General features: G+C 43.8%; 1 protein-coding gene across 1 annotated transcript; it reads left to right on the forward strand.

Moving 5' to 3' along the window:
* Nucleotides 1–5,615: 5,615 nt before the first annotated feature.
* On the forward strand, nucleotides 5,616–22,214 carry LOC139410967 (tRNA (32-2'-O)-methyltransferase regulator THADA). The gene is made up of 31 exons (XM_071156708.1): nucleotides 5,616–5,835; nucleotides 6,309–6,483; nucleotides 6,568–6,654; nucleotides 6,751–6,778; nucleotides 6,911–7,059; nucleotides 7,247–7,369; nucleotides 7,677–7,797; nucleotides 7,992–8,134; nucleotides 8,249–8,333; nucleotides 8,448–8,584; nucleotides 10,521–10,718; nucleotides 10,808–11,537; nucleotides 11,644–11,796; nucleotides 11,896–12,005; nucleotides 12,114–12,274; nucleotides 12,357–12,526; nucleotides 12,656–12,820; nucleotides 12,920–13,068; nucleotides 13,191–13,328; nucleotides 13,428–13,532; nucleotides 13,766–13,963; nucleotides 14,168–14,318; nucleotides 14,565–14,814; nucleotides 15,025–15,261; nucleotides 15,395–15,599; nucleotides 15,736–15,924; nucleotides 17,994–18,244; nucleotides 18,384–18,554; nucleotides 18,662–18,928; nucleotides 19,032–19,234; nucleotides 21,467–22,214. Exons 1-31 carry the CDS (start codon nucleotides 5,705–5,707, stop codon nucleotides 21,709–21,711), a joined length of 5,625 nt encoding a protein of 1,874 aa, XP_071012809.1. The 5' UTR covers nucleotides 5,616–5,704; the 3' UTR covers nucleotides 21,712–22,214.
* Nucleotides 22,215–22,283: the final 69 nt, after the last annotated feature.

The raw sequence follows: 22,283 nt of genomic DNA on the forward strand, positions 1-22,283 counted from the left end.
GAGTTTTATTCACAGCACTTCCCAAACCTTTCAACGTAGTCATAAAAACATTATACGGAAGCTGTTGATTTCAATTCTGAGGGCTTTAGTATTTCAGGGGTCACCTGGTTTTGGGTGGTCCTGTGTTGATGGGGATATCAGTGAAGGTGATGGTGGAGGTGACAGGGAAAGACTGAGTCACAGTCGGGGCAACACTCACATCAGAGACAGTAGTCCTAACAAGGAGGACTTTATTCAATCACACTTTTTTTTTGTCTCAAAAGAAGGACAGCACAGACAGAAAAGTAACATAGGTGTGATGGCAATGGACAGTGTTATAGGCTTTTGCCACTTATCTGACTTCCACTGCTTGGATCTCCCACTAAGGCAACCCCCCCCCCCCCCCCACACCACACCACCACCACCTCTGTCACAATGACCCTAACGTGGATGTGCCGGTGGGACGGAATACCATGTTACAGTTCAGTAACATGGCTCTCCATCCTGGCTTTGTGTATTGCTGTGATCTAACAGAGGTAGAAGAGGAAGGTCAAACATTCTACAGAGAGACATGGATCCTTCTCATTTGTATGCATTGAGCGGTATTTTGATCAACTTCTCAGTGTGTGTATCCAGTGACTTACCTGAGCAGAATATATTGGGTCAGGTTCTCACTATAGTCCAATCCTAGTGCCTTAGCAATAAAGAAAAATGTACATAAAGAAAAAAATTCCCTGTTTTATGTCAGTTAGGATCACCACTTTATTTTAAGAATGTGAAATGTCAGAATAATAGTAGAGAGAATGATTTATTTCAGCTTTTATTTCTTTCATCACATTCCCAGTGGATCAGAAGTTTACATACACTCAATTATTATTTGGTAGCATTGCCTTTAAATTGTTTAACTTGGGTCAAACGTTTCGGGTAGCCTTCCACAAGCTTCCCACAATAAGTTGGGTGAATTTTGGCCCATTCCTCCTGACAGAGCTGGTGTAACTGAGTCAGGTTGGGAGGCCTCCTTGCTCTCACGCGCTTTTTCAGTTCTGCCCACAAACTTTCTATAGGATTGAGTTCAGGGCTTTGTGATGGCCACTCCAATACCTTGACTTTGTTGACCTTAAGCCATTTTGCTTGGGGTCATTGTCCATTTGGAAGACCCATTTGCGATCAAGCTTTAACTTCCTGACTGATGTCTTGAGATGTTGCTTCAACATATCCACATAATTTTCCTTCCTCATGATGCCATCTATTTTGTGAAGTGCACCAGTCCCTACTGCAGTAAAGCACCCCCACAACATGATGCTGCCACCCCCGTGCTTCATGGTTGGGATGGTGTTCTTCGGCTTGTAAGTCTCTCCCTTTTTCCTCCAAACATAATGACGGTCATTATGACCAAACAGATCTATGTTTGTTTAATCACACCAGAGGACATTTCTCCAAAAAGTATGATCTTTGTCCCCATGTGCAGTTGCAAACCGTAGTCTGGCTTTTTGTAAGGCGGTTTTGAGGCAGTGGCTTCTTCCTTGCTGAGCGGTATGACGGCTGCGTGGTACCACGGTGTTTATACTTGCGTACTATTATTTGTACAGATGAACGTGGTACTTTCAGGCATTTGGAAATTGCTCCCAAGGATGAACCAGACCTGTGGAGGTCTACAATTTTTTTCTGAGATCTTGGATGATTTCTTTTCATTTTCCCATAATGTCAAGCAAAGAACCACTGAGTTTGAAGGTAGGCCTTGAAATACATCCACAGATACACCTCCAATTGACTCAAATGATGTCAATTAGCCTATCAGAAGCTTCTAAAGCCCTGAAATTGAATTTTCCAAGCTGTTTAAAGGCACAGTCAACTTAGTGTATGTAAACGTCTAACCCACTGGAATTGTGATAAAGTGAATTATAAGTTAAATAATCTGTCTGTAAACAATTGTTGGAAAAATTACTTGTGTCATGCACAAAGTAGATGTCCTAACCAACTTGCCAAAACTATAGTTTGTTAACAAGAAATTTGTTGAGTGGTTGAAAAACGAGTTTTAATGACTTCAACCTAAGTGTATGTAAACTTCCGACATCAACTGTAAGTTAAGAAAATCTGTGAAATAGCACAGTTACAAATAGATATCAAACTGGATGGACCAGATGGATCAGAAATAGAGGAAGGACAAAAAACAAACAAAATATAACTATTGTAAAATAGATTGTGTCTGTAAAATGGGTAAAATATTAATAAACTGAAGGTAGAAGCCTAAGTGTTATTGTTTATTAGTTTACTCCAATTGGGGGAAGGGTGGTAGAGTTTGTGTGGAATAATAAAGGTATATTCTAAAAAAAGTATGTATCTCTACTGTATATAACAGCTAAGATTGACTTATTACATTCGTTATCATTCATTAGCCTGAAAATCAATGGTAGGCCTATTCTAGCAATACATTTAATTATCATCTCAAGGTTTTGTTTAAAAAAATTTATTTAGTCACTGCATAAATAAATGAAATGTCAGCCTTCTGGCTACACAAACGAGACTACATAATACAATTTAATAAACAAGTCAAGACCGAGCCATTATTCTTTTCCATTATTACTTTTATTCAAGACAGAAAAACAAAACATTTTCTTAAATTCAAATCAAATGTTATGTCATATGCTTCGTAAACAGGTGTACAACAGGTGTATAAATGTTCTCACCCATCCACACACAATACCCCATAATGTCAAAGTGAAAACATGTTTTTAGAAATTGCTGTAAATTTATTGAAAATTAAATGCAGAAGTATCACATTTACATAAGTATTTACACCACTGAATCACATTTGGCAGCGATTTCAGCTGAGAGTCTTTATGGGTAAGTCTAAGAGCTTTGCATACCTGGAATTAGAGGTCAACCAATTAATCGTAATGGCCGATTAATTAGGGCCGATTTCAAGTTTTCAAAACAATAAACTGCGAATGCAGTAAGCCAAGGTAAGTTGCTTGCTAGCATTAAACTTATATTATACAAATCAATCAATCAATCAATCATAATCACTAGTTAACTACACATGGTTGATGATATTACTAGTTTATCTAGCGTGTTCTGCGTTGCATTTAATCGATTCGGTACACGTTGCTCCAACGTGTACCTAACCATAAACATCAATGCCTTTCTTAAAATCAATACACATGTATATATTTTAAACCTGCATATTTAGTTAATATTGCCTGCTAACATGAATTTATTTTAACTAGGGAAAATGTGTCATTTCTCTTGCAACAGAGTCAGGGTATATGCAGCAGTTTGGGCCGCCTGGCTCGTTGCGAACTATGAACTATGAATGTTTGTGTATACATATGTGTATGTATATGTATATATATATTTACCCAAAAAAAGATATGGGGGATTGGAAATTATGCAGACAATTACAATGATGGAAGCAACAATCTTTCCGCAATATTAAGCTGATCCCCCTCTAAAAAAAATGACTACAGGCTGTGGTGCGTCTACTACCATATCTTCACTAGCGTCACTTGTTTCCTCAATTATTTTAATCGCCTCCGCATAGGAGATTCGATTGACTGCTCTACCTTTTGCCACCTCAATCTCCTTCACCCTTACAGGGCACTCCAGGAACTCGGGATCATGATCACCACCACAATTGCAACACCGTCGTTCTTCTACACATCGTTCTTCAATACCCTGTCCATCAGCACACACTTGAAACATGGCCAAATCCTTATCAATTCTAATGATGCGGATGTAGGTATAAGCGACATGGGCAGCCTCCCAGGGAGGCATCTTGCCGGGGGCTGCACGAGGCGCCCGCACAAAAACAAATTGGAAAGGTGACATTTGTGCGATCTATCACTAATTTGCACGTTACGTCAATGATATCTTGTCATCGTGTGGGACTGTGGGTCAATTAACCTTGTCGGAGTGGACGTCCTGGATCGTCAGTGAGCTAGGCAGGCTACTGCCTGGGAAGGTCTCCCACTCAGAAGTATGAAATGGGTGGGTGGGGGGTTGTTGACCTCAGGTTCCCCCACTGGAAACCCGAGGTAGGGGGAATCTATCAAATAGCGCACCTCTACCTTTGTACAGTACTAATGCATTTAGTAATGCAATTATTTGTGCAATTTAGTGTGTTTCTTGTTTGAAGTGCAATAGTGTAATAATCAGGTTCTCTTCTTTGAAAGTGTGTTGTGTATTTGTGTGGTATAGGATTTGTGCAATTTAGTTTTATTTGTGTTTTTTGTTAGCAGTAGGGTAATAGTGTAATAATGATATTTTTTATTTGTATTTATATACTACAATTTGTTTCTTTGTCACTTTATTCATGAGTCTTTTTGTATATATTTTTTTGATTTATATAGTTTTCAAATGTTATATTTATTTGTGTTGTTCCAAATGTCTGAATAAAAATTTGTTAGTAGAGAATGGTGCTTTTTGGGGGGAGCGGCGGCGGGTTCGCCAAGGGAGCCATACAAGCTAAAACCGCCACTGCTTACACTGCAATGTGTTGGGGACGACAGTTCGTACAGCGTATCTTACATAACCAAGCTTCACATGCGTAGGTATTTTCTATTTATCAGAAAACAACTGGGCCGACACTCTTCTTTTTCTCCATTCGCCCAGCGGGTTAGACGCTGGGCACCAGCCACACCAGGAATCTTCTTCGGGTATTCAACGACTCCTTTGAGAGTGCTCTACTCCGAAGTTCAAAATTTCTGTTATTCAGATTCTTTTGAGGCTCACTGCAATCTTCCTATGTTCTTCAGAAATACGATTCATCAAAAATAAGACCAGTATGTATGACAGACTTTTTCCAGCGCATACCTCACCATTTGACACATCAAACGGGTTTCCCACATATGCATCCCAACAAGAAGCGATTCATTATCATTCATACACGTATCATCCACTCCAATTTTAGACAATTTCCTTTTTGTTATAGTTTTCGCTACTGCTGTTGTCCATTCGGAACATTCGTCTTCACTTATTTTGTTTCGAACTCAGCACCGGCTTCCGACATATTTTTCTTAAACCGGAAAGAACCGTAGTCCTCCCCGGAATCGAACTGCGAGCCTTGTATAACTAAACCTAATATATATATATATATATATATATATATATATATATATATATATATATATATATATATATATATATATGAAATGGGTGGGTGGGGGGTTGTATATATATAACGAATTGTTCTATCTGTGAACCTTCCCTTCAACCTGTAGAGAACGCAATAGTTCCACCTCACCAGGGAGTCACCATTTTTTGCAAATTGTTGTAGAGAGATGTCAATGGCAATGACATATTAACCAATCACAGTTTAGGGGATTACTTGCGTTCATGCTCCAGAAATGGGCGAGCTTCTACTGAGATAGCCAACAGCGACCTTCGTGGGGCTGTTCTGTACTACGGAAACAGACAAAGAATATATCTGTTATAGCAAACTTCTAGAAGTAAATTTGCAACCTGCACTATTATATGGACTCTCTGCATGCACCCTAATGAATTGACAACAAAACATGAACACAAAAGCGTAATGTAATGTTACAAAGATGATTTGCTAACCGAACGCATACTCCTATACACTAGATGGCGGTAATTGATAATGCACTGTTCTGTAACGACTCAACTCCGCAACAGTAGATTTAGTTTGACAAGAAAAACACGAGGAAGCATGTTCTCTTTCTTTCCAGGGATAATTTTAAGACAAACTTTCGGGAATTAACAAACAATGGTGCCTGTTCAATCGGTCGAAGATCAGATGAAAGCTGTACTAGACTGTGTGGTCACTGAGGATAAAATACCCACAGATGTCAGCACTACGTTAAAGCTTTTCATGAACAAACTTGATGAGTGCTCAAGGTAAATCTGGTTTACAAGTGCCTAATGTGTTTTATTCATTACACCGATTCTGTTGCAAAATGTTTCTTAAACAGAATGAAACAGTAGTGACCTACCTGCATTTTTCCAATAGAAACTGTCGTTATGCTCTGATGCTTCTGTTTGGTGCTAAAACGTTAAACTGTTTCCATAATGAATACACCCCTGATGTTTGTATGACAATGCATGTGTGGGAATGCATGTACTACTGCCTCTGCCAAGAAATCTGGGCTTTCAGGTGGTAATGCATTCACATCACAATAAGCAAAGGGTTGTTGATTCAAGCCATGCAGCGATTGTTCTATCTCCATCACTACACTGGTGGCAGCAGTGGGATAGTCCCTGCGGTGTCACGGAGTTGCTGGTTCCAGCTCCATTTCCAACCAATTAGTACACATTCATTGTTTACCGTCGGTGTCACTCATCTTCATGGCATGTTGTCTGTCTCTGAACAGGAGCAACATAAAGCGATGCAAAGAGCGTAGTCTGGAGGAGGCAGGCCAGCTGCTGAGGAAGATCCCAGTGAAGCAGCTTCAGTGTTTAGAGGAGAGGCTCCTCTTGCCACTCATCAGGCTACTCGTCGCCATGCAGATGCAGATGTTTAACATCGCCAGTCGCAAATTAGACCAGGTCCAGAACAAGCTCTGTCCTTTAGAAGTTATGCTGAATAACTAAAGTGCTATTCTGAATATGTATTTGATCATGCCATTACAGATGTTACAACATCTGGCAGAAGTCAATCGTTTGTTGGTTTTTCGAGAAATCCAGCACTGTTTGTGCACTATTGTGGGAAAGGATCAGGTATGTGTATTGTTCTAAAAATAATCCATGGTTAGAAGTATTCTTTAGCAATGTGATAATGTTTAATGTTAATGTTTCAGCATCTTTCCTTTTCAGGCATTATCCATTGGGGACCTCCAGATAGGTTAGTTGTGGATTAGAATCATCTTGAATTGTCCTTTGTTTTAGTGTGAGTGGCATTGTCAATATTAACTATTATCTTTTTGGCCTCATTTTAGGTGCCAAGTGATCTCCTGTGTGTGGTTTGTGTTTGCAGCTTGCATGTTCCTGGAGGACAGCTCTATTGGTCGTGAGCTGTGGCGAGAGGCCTGCCCTTCCTTGATAGATAAAGTGGCTGAGTTATTCCCTGTAATACTGGAGCAGGAGGGTTTGAGAAATGGACCACTGTGTTACCAAGCTGTCAAGGTAAATACTCTATATGCACTTTATCAACCTTTAACTTCCTTGCGCTTGTCAACAAAATTGTACTTGTCTTTTTTCATTTTTCATTCATTCATTTGAAGCACTGTTCAGAAGACGTCTTGTCACTGAACTGACCTGTGAGTTGGCTGTGTTAGTAGGTGTCTTACTGATCTGCGACATGTCCCTTCAGGTGTGTTTGCAGGTTTTTCAGCTGTTGCCAGGTGAGGTGGCCCCTCTGGTGTGGGAGAAGGAACAGGGGAGTTTGGCAGTGCAGAGCATCCTACAGTCTCTAATGGACATCATCCTGGGACAGGTCTGTGTTTGACATCGATTCAGGTTAAATCCCAAACTATTTTAAATAAATATGATTCAGGTTTGCCAGTCTGTTCTCCCTGATGTCGCTCCATGGTCCAGCTCTTACTCTTACTACAAGGTCCTTTGTAGCTCATTTGGTAGCGCATGGCCCATGTAACACCAGGGTAGTGGGTTACATTACCGGGATCACCCATATGTAAAGATTATGCATGCATGACTGTAAGTCGCTTTAGATAAAAGCGTGTGCTAAATAGCATTTTAAAAATTGTATTACTATATTACTTGTTTCCTCTGGGTGCGGGCAGTGCTCCAACAGGGACACCCGTCTCCTGGCTGGCACCACAGTGGCCATGCTGATTAACACCGTACTCGAGGGAGGGGAGGGAGGAGCAGCTGCCTGGAGTCTGCTACAAGTCACTCACTCAGGTACACATTCAGGACTTTCATATTGTTGACTTTGTATGTTGACTTTTATTGTTTACATTCTACATTGTTTACATTACAAATCATCACAACACATATGAAGGATTTGAACCATAACCCAATGCATATAAGGACTGTGATGATTAAGTGTTTAAAAAAATAAAAAAATATGCCACTGGTTGATGTGTGTTACTCAGAGCCCTGGCAGCTGTGTGTGGGTGGTCTCCAGGTGCAGTGCATCCCCCGCTCGCAGGATGGAGTGGACAGACTGGCTGTGAGCAGGGGTCTGCTGACCTGCTGTAGAAGGGGCATCCTAGTCAGTCAGGTGGACACCACAGGGGTATGTCACAGACTGCTCATGCTAACTGATATATCTTCTTCATTCGTTCTTATGGAATTCTCGGCCAATCTAGAAAATGTGGTTTCTGATTCAAAGTTCTCTCTGTTGCTTCAGACTTGTCTACTCCTGGGTGGTTTGTTTCCTTTGGTCTCTGCTTTGTGTGAGGAGAAGCTTGACTGTCACTACTATGTCTTTGAAGGTATTGTAAAACCAAACCAGTGCCTATGTGTGTTTCTGTAAGTGCAAACGTAATGAAAGTAAGAAATACCTGAGTATCAAATCAACGTTTAATAAAGCCTATGTCTGATGGCAGTGTTAACACTGTGGCTGAAGAGTGTTAAGGAGTGTCTAGCTGAGATCTGGGAGGTGACCAGCGCTCCCCTGCTGCCCGATGACTCTAGCCTGAGACAACAACTCATCCAGGTCATCTGGGACAATGCTGAGAGTCCAGTGAGTTTCCAATCATCTCATTATTAATATAAATGGTGTTATACAGTGGGGCAAAAAAGTATTTAGTCAGCCACCAATTGTGCAAGTTCTCCCACTTAAAAAGATGAGAGAGGCCTGTAATTTTCATCATAGGTACACTTCAACTATGACAGACAAAATGAGAAAAAAACCCCAGAAAATCACATTGTAGGATTTTTAATGAATTTATTTGCAAATTATGGTGGAAAATAAGTATTTGGTCAATAACAAAAGTTTATCTCAATTCTTTGTTATATACCCTTTGTTGCCAATGACAGAGGTCAAACGTTTTCTGTAAGTCTTCACAAGGTTTTCACACACTGTTGCTGGTATTTTGGCCCATTCCTCCATGCAGATCTCCTCTAGAGCAGTGATGTTTTGGGGCTGTTGCTGGGCAACACAGACTTTCAACTCCCTCCAAAGATTTTCTATGGGGTTGAGATCTGGAGACTGGCTAGGCCACTCCAGGACCTTGAAATGCTTCTTACGAAACCACTCCTTCGTTGCCCAGGCGGTGTATTTGGGATCATTGTCATGCTGAAAGACCCAGCCACGTTTCATCTTCAATGCCCTTGCTGATGGAAGCTTTTCACTCAAAATCTCACAATACATTGCCCTATTCATTCTTTCCTTTACACGGATCAGTCGTCCTGGTCCCTTTGCAGAAAAACAGCCCCAAAGCATGATGCTTCCACCCCCATGCTTCACAGTAGGTATGGTGTTCTATGGATGCAACTCAGCATTCTTTGTCCTCCAAACACGACGAGTTGAGTTTTTACCAAAAAGTTATATTTTGGTTTCATCTGACCATATGACATTCCCCCAATCTTCTTCTGGATCTTCCAAATGCTCTCTAGCAAACTTCAGACGGGCCTGGACATGTACTGGCTTTAACAGGGGGACACGTCTGGCACTGCAGGATTTGAGTCCCTGGCGGCGTAGTGTGTTACTGGTGGTAGGCTTTGTTACTTTGGTCCCAGCTCTCTGCAGGTCATTCACTAGGGCCCCCCGTGTGGTTCTGGGATGTTTGCTCACCGTTCTTGTGATCATTTTAACCCCACGGGGTGAGATCTTGCGTGGAGCCCCAGATCGAGGGAGATTATCAGTGGTCTTGTATGTCTTCCATTTCCTAATAATTGCTCCCACAGTTGATTTCTTCAAACCAAGCTGCTTACCTATTGCAGATTCAGTCTTCCTAGCCTGGTGCAGGTCTACAATTTTGTTTCTGGTGTCCTTTGACAGTTCTTTGGTCTTGGCCATAGTGGAGTTTGGAGTGTGACTGTTTGAGGTTGTGGACAGGTGTCTTTTATACTGATAACAAGTTCAAACAGGTGCCATTAATACAGGTAATGAGTGGAGGACAGAGGAGCCTCTTAAAGAAGAAGTTACAGGTCTGTGAGAGCCAGAAATCTTGCTTGTTTGTAGGTGACCAAATGCTTACTTTCCACCATAATTTGCAAATAAATTCATAAAAAATCCTACGTGATTTTCTGGATTTTTTTTCTCTCATTTTATTTGTCATAGGTGAAGTGTACCTATGATGAAAATTACAGGCCTCTCTCATCTTTTTAAGTGGGAGAACTTGCACAATTGGTGGCTGACTAAATACTTTTTTGCCCCACTGTATGTATGTATGTGTATATATATATATATATATATATATATATATATATATATATATATATATATATATATATATATATATATATATATATATATTTATTTATTTATTTATTTATTTATTTATTTTGGGGGGGTATTTTATTAGGATCCCCATTAGTTGTTGCAAAAGCAGCAGCTATTCTTCCTGGGATTCACACAAAACATGACATAATACAGAACATGAATAGACAAGAACAGCTCATGGGCAAAGTATAGTAGTAACAATAACATCCCATTTCTCCTAACACATGCCCAGGTCGAGGGTGTGTCAGAGGTTGTGCGCAGTGCGTTCTGCCTGCTGCTTGAGATCTATGAGATGGACTGCCAGCGTTTTGGAGACACACAGAAGAACCTGCACATTTCCTTACTCCACCGCATAACCAAACTGCCCTGGGAGGCCAAAGCCAAATACTTCCCCCTCTGTTCACTGCTCCCTTATGTTGGCACTGACATGGTGAGTGTATTCAAAGTCATCTTAACCTTTTTAAAGTGTATGTTCAGTTGTGGAAATTGATTATAATGAATTTTACGTTAACCCCTCAGGTGCTGGAGCAGTACTCCGAGCTTCCCAACCATCTCCTGAAGTGCATGTCCACCAATCATCTGTCCCCATGTGCCTCAGAGCTTTACAAGTGTCTGATCCAGAAGCAGCGGTGCGAGCTGTGTGAGGAACTGGCCCAGGATGCTCCTCCCTTGGAGCTGGATCTGGCCAATCAGTGGGCCAGGCGTTGGCGGACCACTCTGCTGGAGGCCTTGACCTCTGATGTGACCCTTCTTCAGAACAACAGCTCCAGCCACTTGCTGCCCTGGACTCTGCGTGTCTTCCCCGCTGCTGTGGAGCCCCTGCTTGCCCCTCTAGACCCTGCCTCTCCAGGGCACCTCCATGCCTGGGCCTGTGTGATGAGTGCCCGCCGAGCCACTTATGGAGGCTCCCCCTGGGCCCTGGAGAGTGGCTATGCCCTGGAGACTCTCAGTCTTGCCCTAGGATGTGTGGACGATCGAGTCCGCCTGGCCGCCCTCAACCTGCTATGCTGCAGCCCAAAGACCAAAGAGGCCCCGACGCCGGAAGAGCTGTCTACCATGATGACCTTCATCCCCCAGAACCTCAACAGTGAGTCGTCACCGTTCCGCCAGCACCTTCAGGCGGGGGTGAAAAGGTTTCTGGTCCGGATCCGAGACAGCTGCCTGGCCCACCTCAGAGGACAGAAGGGAAAAAGGGACGGTGGTGTCAGCCTCACAAAGGAGACAGAGATGGCACTGGATCAGGGAGTAGGTGAGAGCTGTGAAAGTTTGAAGCACTAAATAATGGTTTTATTTCCTTGTCTCATCTAGCTGTGTGGTGCAATTTATTAATATCCTATTCATCCTGATCATTGTAGGGTTTGTGGACTGGCTGTCCCAGCTGACGTTGTCCTATCTGGCACCAGGACACAGCTACCAGAGGAAGAAGACTGTCCTGCTGCTGCTGTCTGCTGTACTAGAGACCTGCACAGACACCTGGAGCCCAGACAAGAAGAAGGGCCAACCCCCAGGTCAGTAAAGGGGGTTTGAATGAGATGGTTGACTTCATTCTGGGGCTTTACAGCCTGTATGACGCAAAATTCCAATAGGTTTTTGTTCCCTTTCTGTAGTTAACATGGCCTCTTTGATCAACTGGGCAAGGCTGAGAGGATGGTGGGATTTCTTCTCTCGATCAAAACAGCTGGTCCTTATTGGCTGTTTAGAGGATTCCACCAATGAGGTAGACTTAATACTTATGTTACAACTTCCATTTTTTATTTTTAATACATTTGTAAGTGACAGAAAGTGAAATAAAGTATTTTCTCTGCTCTATTTTCTTCCTATGTAGATTCGGGAGCTCTCTGCAGGGTTACTGGTGAGATTTTTCCCACCTAGTTTTCTGGAGGACATTACTCCTGTGCTGTTCGGCCGAGCAGAACTGCTCCTCTGCAGTCCCCGTGTGCCAGAGGCTCAGATGGGAGCTCTGATCATCAAGGTCCTCCTCCAGAAGTAAGTAGACCTTAATTTCTACACCACCTGTAGCCAGAGCTCTGGTCCTCGACCTCAGTGTTGCATGACCCCCTCTCCGAAGGTCTGGAGGTCAGTCTCATGTGCCCTGGCTGGACAGCCGTATCAACTACGTCAGTTCTGGGGACTCGAAGGCCTCTACTCTGGTCAGGTATCTACTCAAGGAACTCGAGCAGCATTACCTGATTGCTAAGGATGATATGATGCTTGCTGCAAGGACCAAACCCATACACGGTGAGACCTGTTGCATCATTGCTATTTCACAAAATTACATTTTCAGCTGTCTAACAGCTTGTATATAAACATGTTGAATTCCAAAGCATTTGACATTGCAACCTTATTTGAGTGATGTATTTGTTTCAGGTATTTTGACTGCCCTAGAGAGGTGTATACTAGAGGTCCCTAACACCCTGTGTGATGTGGTCGATCACAGAATGACCATAGAGATCCTGGTTCTCCTGGAGAGGATCACTCTGCTCCTACTGGGTGTGCTGTATGGAGACCAGGATGCCTGCGGTGATGAGAAAGGTATCGCCACGAAGGAGTAAAGAGACATCACACAAGAGATCGGAGAAGGGTACATTTGAAATGGAACGGTTGTCTCACCCCCGCCCTTGTCTTTTCCAGATATACCCCCATCTTTCTGTGACATGGGGAATGCCATCACCTCTCTGGTAGGCCAGGTGGCAGGAGAGGACCAGGGGGAGGGGGATGAGTGTGTGCTGCTGTCTGAGGAACACAGTCTGGTCCTCACCTGCTGCTGGGTCTCCCTCAAGGTACTCTTCATCTTACCGATCAACACTCGCACTGACCACCCGGCTGCACATTCAAACCCATGTTCAGCACCACTAAGAAACACATTCTGGCCTTAAATAACTATTGTTGTTTTCCTTTTCAGGAAATAGGAATCTTTCTAGGTTCTCTGGTGGAGAGAATCCTTGCTCAGGCCAAACAGACAGAACCCTTTCTAACTTTAGAAGACCTGAAGAGGGCCTCTAAAGTGTTCAAGAACATTCTTCTCAAATGCCGCCACTGGGTAAAAAGGACATAACATCCATCTATGGGTCACAACTCAAAGCCTCCCTGGTTTTCTTGTCTCATCTTCAGTCCTGACATACACATTTCTATCCCACAGGGGGCAGTAGAGGGCTGCTGTGTGGGCTTTACCAGGTTCTGTGCCTGTCTCCTGAGCAGCAGTGACCCAGAGCTCAGGGATATCCCAGCACACATGCTGAAGCAGGTAACCTCTGACCCAGGCCCTTTTGAGGATGCTCATCCACAACACAGACAGGGTTCTCAATGGGGTAAAGGGGTTTCTGTAGAGTGTTTTAGGTCCAGGCCAGTGATGTACCTTATCATTCTCTGCCAATTCATATCTAATTTTACCTGCAACAATGAAGCTATGTTGCATACATATTAAGCTAGTATGGTTAAACTGTGTGTGTGCTAACTGATATGGGGTTTTCTCTCCAGGGCCTAGAGGTGCTGCAGTCTCGCTGTACGTCAGTGACCCGGCGGGCGGCAGGGCTTCCCATGCTCATCCTGTGTGTGGTGTCAGCAGAGGAGGCCAGTAAGGCCCGGCCCCTCCTGGCCCACAGCATACACACCCTGCTGGACACAGCCAGGTCCCCTCTGCCCCAGGACTGGGACCAGACACTGGACCTGCCACAGGTAATACACATCATGAATTCATCAAAAGTTAGCCAGATTCTGAATTATTATTATTATTATTATTATACGCATGTACATTATAATTATACGCATGTACATTACCTACCACGTACACAGATGAGATGCACACATACCAATAGGATACTCAAGTCCAGGTCAGTTAGCATGCTGTCTAATGTTGGCTTTTCCCCTCCTCTCCCCCAGGTGTGTGCGGTCCACACCCTGCAGGCCCTGGTACGAGGCTCTGGGCTGGGGGTGGCTGTGCTGCAGTTTGCCCCGGCTGTGGCCATCCTGTCCCTGACCCTCCTCAGTTCCCCCTGCTGGGCCATGAGGAATGCTGCACTGCAGCTCTACAGTAAAAAGACAATCTCTCCCTCTCACTACTGTAATGCGCACACTGAGGACAGAGCTCAGGTTTCAGTGTCATTTGTATTCTCTGAAACCGACCAGCTCAAACATTAGATCATATAGACCGGGAGAGAATCCATTAGGTTCACTTGTGCTGTCTGCTCCAATTTCTTTCATGTAGCGATCAGACATGCATGTTAAATTATTCATTTGTTATTGTGCTCCCTCTGACTGAACCCTTTCCCATGAACAGGCTCTCTGTGCTCAAGGTTGCTGGGTCAGCGCTCTGGAGGTGAGGAGGGCTCCACCCAGCATGGCATGTCTCCCCCCGCCTTCTTCACCCACTACCCTGCCCTGCAGCCCTTCCTCCTGGGGGAGTTGAGGGGGGCGGCAGAGGACTTGCAGGGTCCCTCTGGGGAGGCCCGGCTCCGCCTGCACCCCTCCCTCTACCCTGTCCTCACCCTCCTGGCCAAACTCCAGCGAGGGGTCCAAGACCAAACTGGGTGATTACTGTTTTCATGTCATTTATTTAATTTTGTCAAGCTAAGAATCCCTTTATAGCTGCATCTACTCAATGAAGCAGGTGATGATGTCCATGGGCCTGTTTAAGGATAGCACACCTGTATTCTCCAGGTAGGCACACAATCATTTACAGTGTTCTGTGCATCTCCTTGCAGTATGAAAACTGGTCCATGAAACTTTGTTCCCAGCAGCACTCTGTCAGACTTCCTGATTCCCCTGCTCCAGCTGGCTGCCAGTCCCGTCTACAGTGTGAGGGTCATGACCTCCAAAGCATTGGTCGCCATGACGCCCCCCTGCCAATACGTGAGCACCCTTCTCCGGTTGACAGGAGAGCTGCCGGAGCCCCAGGACCCCAGCTGTCACAATCGTCTGCATGGACAGCTACTGCAGATCAGAGCCATCCTGGACAGGGGTCTATGCACACAACGGTGAGGGTTTACAGAGTAGAAAACAAACAGGGAAGGATTCTATGGAGACCATAGAGATTCTATAATTCATGTTCTATTTATTCTGTGATTAAGGCACTGTCAGGTTTTGTAATTTCTTTAGTTATTTCCCCAGTCCTCCCCCAGATGCACTGTGTGATGTGGTGGACCGTGTAGAGTCCAGACTGTGGTTGGTGACAGGGGCTCAGCACTGTCCCCTGGTGCGTGGGGCCTACCTGGGTGTGGCAGGCCTGCTGAGGGGGTTCTGCTCTCAGGGGTTCCTCTGCCAGATGAGGGATGTGCTCCTGTCAGAGCTCCACTCACCACACCAAAGGCTCCAGGTGCCCAACAGATCCTGTCTCTCACACACATGCACACACACACACCGTTCTTATCCAGAGATACTGTCATGATTTGTTATCCTTTTCATAATCTGGGTCCCACAATACTGAAAGTTTATGACATTCCATTTTACAGGTTGGGTCCGCCTCCTTCCATCAGAACGCTATCCACTTCCTCTGTGCAGAGCCCCGGTGGGCTTGCCAGGTGTGGGGGAGTTTCTCCACAGAGAGCTCTGACCTGAGGCTGTCATTGGTCAGTTGGGCGGCTGAAAGGCGGCGATGGAGTGGGACCAGCATGCAACAGGTGCTGCAGACGGCACTGCAGGTGAGACATAAACACCCTGTCTAGACTAGAGAATGCTGGGAAAGTCACCCTGTCCAAAAACTTACCAACAGTTTTCAATGACTAGTTTTCAATATACAACATGAGGAATTCAAGGCACTAAAGATATGACTTTAACACAATGCTGCATAGGGCTGAAATCAAGCTGAGAATTGTTTTTTTTTCCTCATGAAAATGAATGGGTGTGTATCAGCTCACACCCAACTCACTAAACAGGGTCAGGTAAATCTGAACTAGACCAATACAGTCAAGGATATCCATCCTTTTTCTCTGCTGTGTTATGCCGTGGGAGTCACGGAAAATGTATGGCGTAAAAAGTACACTATTTTCTTTAAGAGTGAAGTAAGCGTAAATAGTAAACTATTTATATTTTTGTACAGATATCCCAAAAAATGACTTAAGTAGTACTTGAAAGTATTTTTGCTTTAGTACTTTCAAATACCACTGGGTAGAGCATGGCACTTGTAAGTTGTAACACCAGGGAAGTGGATTCAATTCCCGGGACCACCCATACATATAATGTATGTGCCCATGACTAATTCACATTGGATAAAAGCATCTTCTTTTTTTTTTTTTTTTTTTAACTCTGTTTATTAAGTTTTGAACATACACACACACACAGACAAGACAAAGCAATATAAATAATATACTCAACTAGAAAAAATAATAATACAAATAAAATAAAAAATACAAAGAAAAATACAAAGAAAAAAAATATCTTTAAAGATACCATACTTTAGACAAGTTAAACACACCGGGCAGAAGGCTACAGAGGTTAAAGGGGCAATCTATAGTACAGGGACAGGGCAAACATCTCACCATTGTTCAAGGGATAAGGGTGGAGAAATGCAACCACTCACAGAGAGTCATGGCCACAGACCGACCATCCACTGGACAAAAAAAAAGTTTACAATGCTTTAAAATAAAAAATTATTATTCATGTAGGCGTGAACAAAATGTAAAAATAACTGGGAAAAACAAGCTCACACTTCAGTCTCTGCCTGGGCAAGATGAACAAGGCATCTGCGGACCACAATCAATAAGCACATGGATCTTAATGCCCCCCCCCCCCAGCAAAAAACACAGAGAGAAACTCCAACCCTTAAGTCACAGACTTATTTTAGTATTAATTGGAATGCCATCAGAGGATGGACTGTTTAAAGTAAGACCGGAATGGAGCCCAAGCCTCATCAAACAGTTTGGGGTTCCCACGTGAATTGAATTTAATTTTTTCTAGTTTCAGAGAGCACAACACATCCCTCACCCAATATTTATAAGATGGGGGAGCTGCCATCTTCCAGTTCTGTAGTATTAGCCGTCTAGCTAAAAGAGTTGTATAAGCAACAGTGTCCAACTGGATTCTTGATAGGGGGGTAACCATGGGCAGTACTCCAAAAAGGGCTGTAAGGGGAGACGGCTCTATAACAGTGTCATATATATATCAGAGAAACATTTAAATATTAATTCCCAGAAACCTGACAGTTTATGACAGCCCCAAAACATATGCAACAGTGTGGCTGGTTCCACCTTACATCTGACACAGGTAGGATCAAAATCAGAGAATATTCTTCCAAGTTTGGCCCCCGACCAGTGGATACGGTGAACCACCTTGAATTGAATGAGGCTGTGTCTAGTGCTAAAAGAGGACAAGTGCACCCTGTGCAGTACAGATTCCCAGACGTCTTCCCCAAGTTCCTCCCCCAAATCCTTTTCCCATCGAGTCTTTAAAGGCACCAAAGAAGGGTTCTGTAAGTCATGAATGATTGCATATACATCTGAAATTGCGCCCCTAGGAAAAAAGCATCTTCTAAATGGCATATATTATTGTACATTCTAAAGAAAACATTATTTTGCCTTTTAATAAAACTCCATAGGCCCAATCAATATGCCTGTGTGAGTGCCCCTGTTTTTATACCTCCTTCAGTTTCTGGACAGCAAAGTCTTCCCACCTATTAGCTGCCCTTTAATGACTTCATGTTCCTGATTTGACAATGGTGACCTGACCATGCTGTTTAATGGGAATGGTGTTTAACATTGCTCTCTGTACTCAGGCCAACCTGAAGGAGGCGCTGTTGGATCAGAGTGTGGAGTACAGCAGGACATATCTGACAACTCTAATTGCCGTGATGACTCCTGGGGCTGACCATACTCTGTCCCAGAAGCCTTCCCCTTCTCCCCCCCTGGAGGGTCCAGTCCTGCTGGAGTGTGTGGAGCTGCTGCTGGGGGCCCTGGAGGGCCACAGAGGGGGGCCAGAGTTTCTATCCCAGGCCCTGTGTGCTGCCAGCCTGCTGCTCTCCCAAAGGTCAGCATACAGAATTCTGCACACTGCACTCATCTCTGTTTTAACATGATTTTTAATTTACTTGACAACAAGTCATTAGGGTGTCAGATCCACAAAAAACATACTGAACATTCACACATTTCTTCTCCCTCTGTCTCAGTCTTCAGACATCTCTGTTCCCTCGGTGGTGCAGTCTGTTGGAGGTCCACCGGGTGCCAGAGGCCCCTGAGGCTCTCAGGAGATCCTGTGCCGGGGCCCTGTGTCTGGCTGGGGCCCCCTTACTGAGCATGGCCCTGAGGGACCACACTCCTCTCCCTGTCTTCAGCACCAGGTAGAGATCTAGAGCAGGGTCGTAGGTTAAAAAGTAAATTACAGTATGCATGCTGACTTTGTCACAATCTGCTGCATAATGTCCTCTCCGTCTTTCTTCCTATGCAGGTTGATCAACACAGGGCTTTACCTGCTGCAGGATGAGAGCCAGCAGGTGAGGATAAAAGCGGCAGGTTTTGCCTCCACACTCTGCCAAGCCAGGAGAGGAGGAGGGGAGAGGAGCATGTACCTGATGCAGGTCAACCAGGCTCTGCCCTTCCTGTTGGAGCTGCTGCTGGAGGAATGCTGGGATAGTCCTGGTGCCCTGGAGGTGTTGCTGTGTCACATGCCCCAGTCTGACCTGAGCTCAGTCCTGAGGGAGGCCAGGGACACGGGGTGAGTCACAACACACACAGGCAGTCAACAAATTCATGGCATGTAGGCCGAGCATGTCTTTTGTTTTGTTTATGTTGTTCATCAATCCCTCTCTGTTCCACAGGTGTGCCAGTCTCTATGAGCAGGATGAGGCCAACGTATTTGCAGAACCGTCTGTGATGTCAGCATGTCTGCTTCCATACCTGCTTCAGCTTGCTGAAAAGTACCCAGCATCCTCAGTGGTGGGAGAACGCCTGGGTGTATGGGCCAGGGAGAATGTTACAGACCTGCTGGAGAACCTCCGGGTCTGTAAAGACCTCCAGCCAGGTAACACACAGGCCAAGAACCACATACTTACTGATTGTGTCGGAAAGCACATAATAACACAATTATTGTGGCTAGTCATTAATATAATAGTTTCTTTAAAATGTTTACATGCTTTGCAAGAAGAACAATTTCCCTAATACAGTGCCTTGCGAAAGTATTCGGCCCCCTTGAACTTTGCGACCTTTTGCCACATTTCAGGCTTCAAACATAAAGATATAAAACTGTATTTTTTTGTGAAGAATCAACAACAAGTGGGACACAATCATGAAGTGGAACGACATTTATTGGCCATTCTAACACCTGGATATGTTTATTTTTTAACCATTCCATTGTAGATTTTGCTTTATGTTTTGGATCATTGTCTTGTTGGAAGACAAATCTCCGTCCCAGTCTCAGGTCTTTTGCAGACTCCATCAGGTTTTCTTCCAGAATGGTCCTGTATTTGGCTCCATCCATCTTCCCATCAATTTTAACCATCTTCCCTGTCCCTGCTGAAGAAAAGCAGGCCCAAACCATGATGCTGCCACCACCATGTTTGACAGTGGGGATGGTGTGTTCAGCTGTGTTGCTTTTACGCCAAACATAACGTTTTGCATTGTTGCCAAAAAGTTCAATTTTGGTTTCATCTGACCAGAGCACCTTCTTCCACATGTTTGGTGTGTCTCCCAGGTGGCTTGTGGCAAACTTTAAACAACACTTTTTATGGATATCTTTAAGAAATGGCTTTCTTCTTGCCACTCTTCCATAAAGGCCAGATTTGTGCAATTTACGACTGATTGTTGTCCTATGGACAGAGTCTCCCACCTCAGCTGTAGATCTCTGCAGTTCATCCAGAGTGATCATGGGCCTCTTGGCTGCATCTCTGATCAGTCTTCTCCTTGTATGAGCTGAAAGTTTAGAGGGACGGCCAGGTCTTGGTAGATTTGCAGTGGTCTGATACTCCTTCCATTTCAATATTATCGCTTGCACAGTGCTCCTTGGGATGTTTAAAGCTTGGGAAATCTTTTTGTATCCAAATCCGGCTTTAAACTTCTTCACAACAGTATCTCGGACCTGCCTGGTGTGTTCCTTGTTCTTCATGATGCTCTCTGCGCTTTTAACGGACCTCTGAGACTATCACAGTGCAGGTGCATTTATACGGAGACTTGATTACACACAGGTGGATTGTATTTATCATCATTAGTCATTTAGGTCAACATTGGATCATTCAGAGATCCTCACTGAACTTCTGGAGAGAGTTTGCTGCACTGAAAGTAAAGGGGCTGAATAATTTTGCACGCCCAATTTTTCAGTTTTTGATTTGTTAAAAAAGTTTGAAATATCCAATAAATGTCGTTCCACTTCATGATTGTGTCCCACTTGTTGTTGATTCTTCACAAAAAAATACAGTTTTATATCTTTATGTTTGAAGCCTGAAATGTGGCAAAAGGTTGCAAAGTTCAAGGGGGCTGAATACTTTCGCAAGGCACTGTAATTATGTTTTCATGGACACACCTGAAATCAGTCTACCTGATGGGACTTAAATAAATGCTGAAAATCAGCCATCAAAATAAATGTTCTACCACAGCGACCACGTTATTTTTGCGAATCTGAGTTCGGGCATATAATGTTTGTATGTGAACTATTTCAAAGATACTCGCACATAAGAGGGAGGCTTGCGCTACTGCTGCTGGCACATGTGCAGATCAAATACACAGCTGGAACGCTGATTTTAAGCTGTTTACATGTCCCAATAGCTTGAAAGATGGCTCAGAAAACCAGGTTTTAAGCAGTGTATGCTTACTTCGATTTTGACCTCACTCCCATTTTAAGATAAACAGAGTCAAGTGTTTACTTGACTATTGCCATACTCTGCACACTTCCATAATCAGTTTAATATCAAATTATTAGTGTGCATGTAAACGTACTGAAAATGTCATGGCAGACAGGATTACGTGAGCTGAAAGGGATACTTCGGGCTTTTGACAATGAGGCCCTTTATCGACTTCCCCAGAGTCAGATGAACTTGTGGATACCAGTTGTATGTCTCCTTATGAAGGAAGTTAGAGGTAATTACGCAAGCCAAAGCTAACTAGCATTAGCGCAATGATTGGAAGTCTGGGTATTTACTAGCATGAGACACAAATTAGACATAAAAATGTTATCCAGAAGTTCATCTGATTCTGGGGAAGTAGATAAAGAACGTCTTTGCCAAAATCCCGAAGCATCCCTTTAACTGTTCTTCCATTCTAGGTGACACCCTGGACCCGGCCTGGTTGACCCTTCTCATGGATTCTAGTTTCCATGGCACCCTGTGTGGTCTGTGGGCCAGGGCAGCATTCCTCCTGCGGCTGCTAGAAATGTCTGATGACCTCCGGCCCCTCTGTGATCCCGAGAGTTTACGTAAGAACATCCAGGAAGTTCACTGTGTGCTCCGCCAGAACGGTGTCCAGATGCCCGCTGCCTTTACTGCAGCTCTGACTGGAGACCTGCCTTGATGATACAGTAGTCTGGTCCACACTGTGACAACAGATTGCCTTAGTTCTCCTCTTTGACGATCCAAGTCCAGAATGAATGACTCCATGGATACTGCATGAATTCCTACTGCAGCTACAAACAACGTGGGCATTGAATGTACTCTCTGTAGCTTCTGCACTACAGTACAGTAGCATTTGGCAGGCAGGTTCTCCAATTAGTTATGTAAAAGAACTGACTACAGCCAGATGAATGCAATGATCAGATTACTTGCTGCTGCTGATGAGGCCTGCTAAGTATTGACCAGCTATAGAGAGCATCTCCTTACACCTACTATGCCTGAACTGAGAGTGTCTTTACTGATCCAAAGAGCCTCTTAGAACATCTCTGTTGATACTATTGTGTATTTTATTTACTATGTTAATGCATTTGCATGTCTGTAATCATGATGCAGCCATGATGCAAGTATTTTTGTATGGTTTTAAAGGATGAATGTTTAATTTTATAGATTAAATAATCTATTAAATTGGGGTTGTCCTCTCTTTTCTGTAGGCTTTTATGTTTAGGATGTCTTTATCTGTTGCCCAACATTAAA

Source organism: Oncorhynchus clarkii, chromosome 6 (assembly GCF_045791955.1).
Source record: "Oncorhynchus clarkii lewisi isolate Uvic-CL-2024 chromosome 6, UVic_Ocla_1.0, whole genome shotgun sequence".
Classification (NCBI taxonomy): domain Eukaryota; kingdom Metazoa; phylum Chordata; class Actinopteri; order Salmoniformes; family Salmonidae; genus Oncorhynchus; species Oncorhynchus clarkii.

Excerpts from the sequence above, each read along its gene's own strand:
- LOC139410967 (XM_071156708.1), top strand. The coding sequence starts at position 5,705 with ATGGTGCCTGTTCAATCGGTCGAAGATCAGATGAAAGCTGTACTAGAC. Across the intron at positions 5,836-6,308 it reads AAACTTGATGAGTGCTCAAG|GAGCAACATAAAGCGATGCA; the intron begins GTAAATCTGGTT and ends GTCTCTGAACAG. Across the intron at positions 8,585-10,520 it reads GGGACAATGCTGAGAGTCCA|GTCGAGGGTGTGTCAGAGGT; the intron begins GTGAGTTTCCAA and ends ACACATGCCCAG.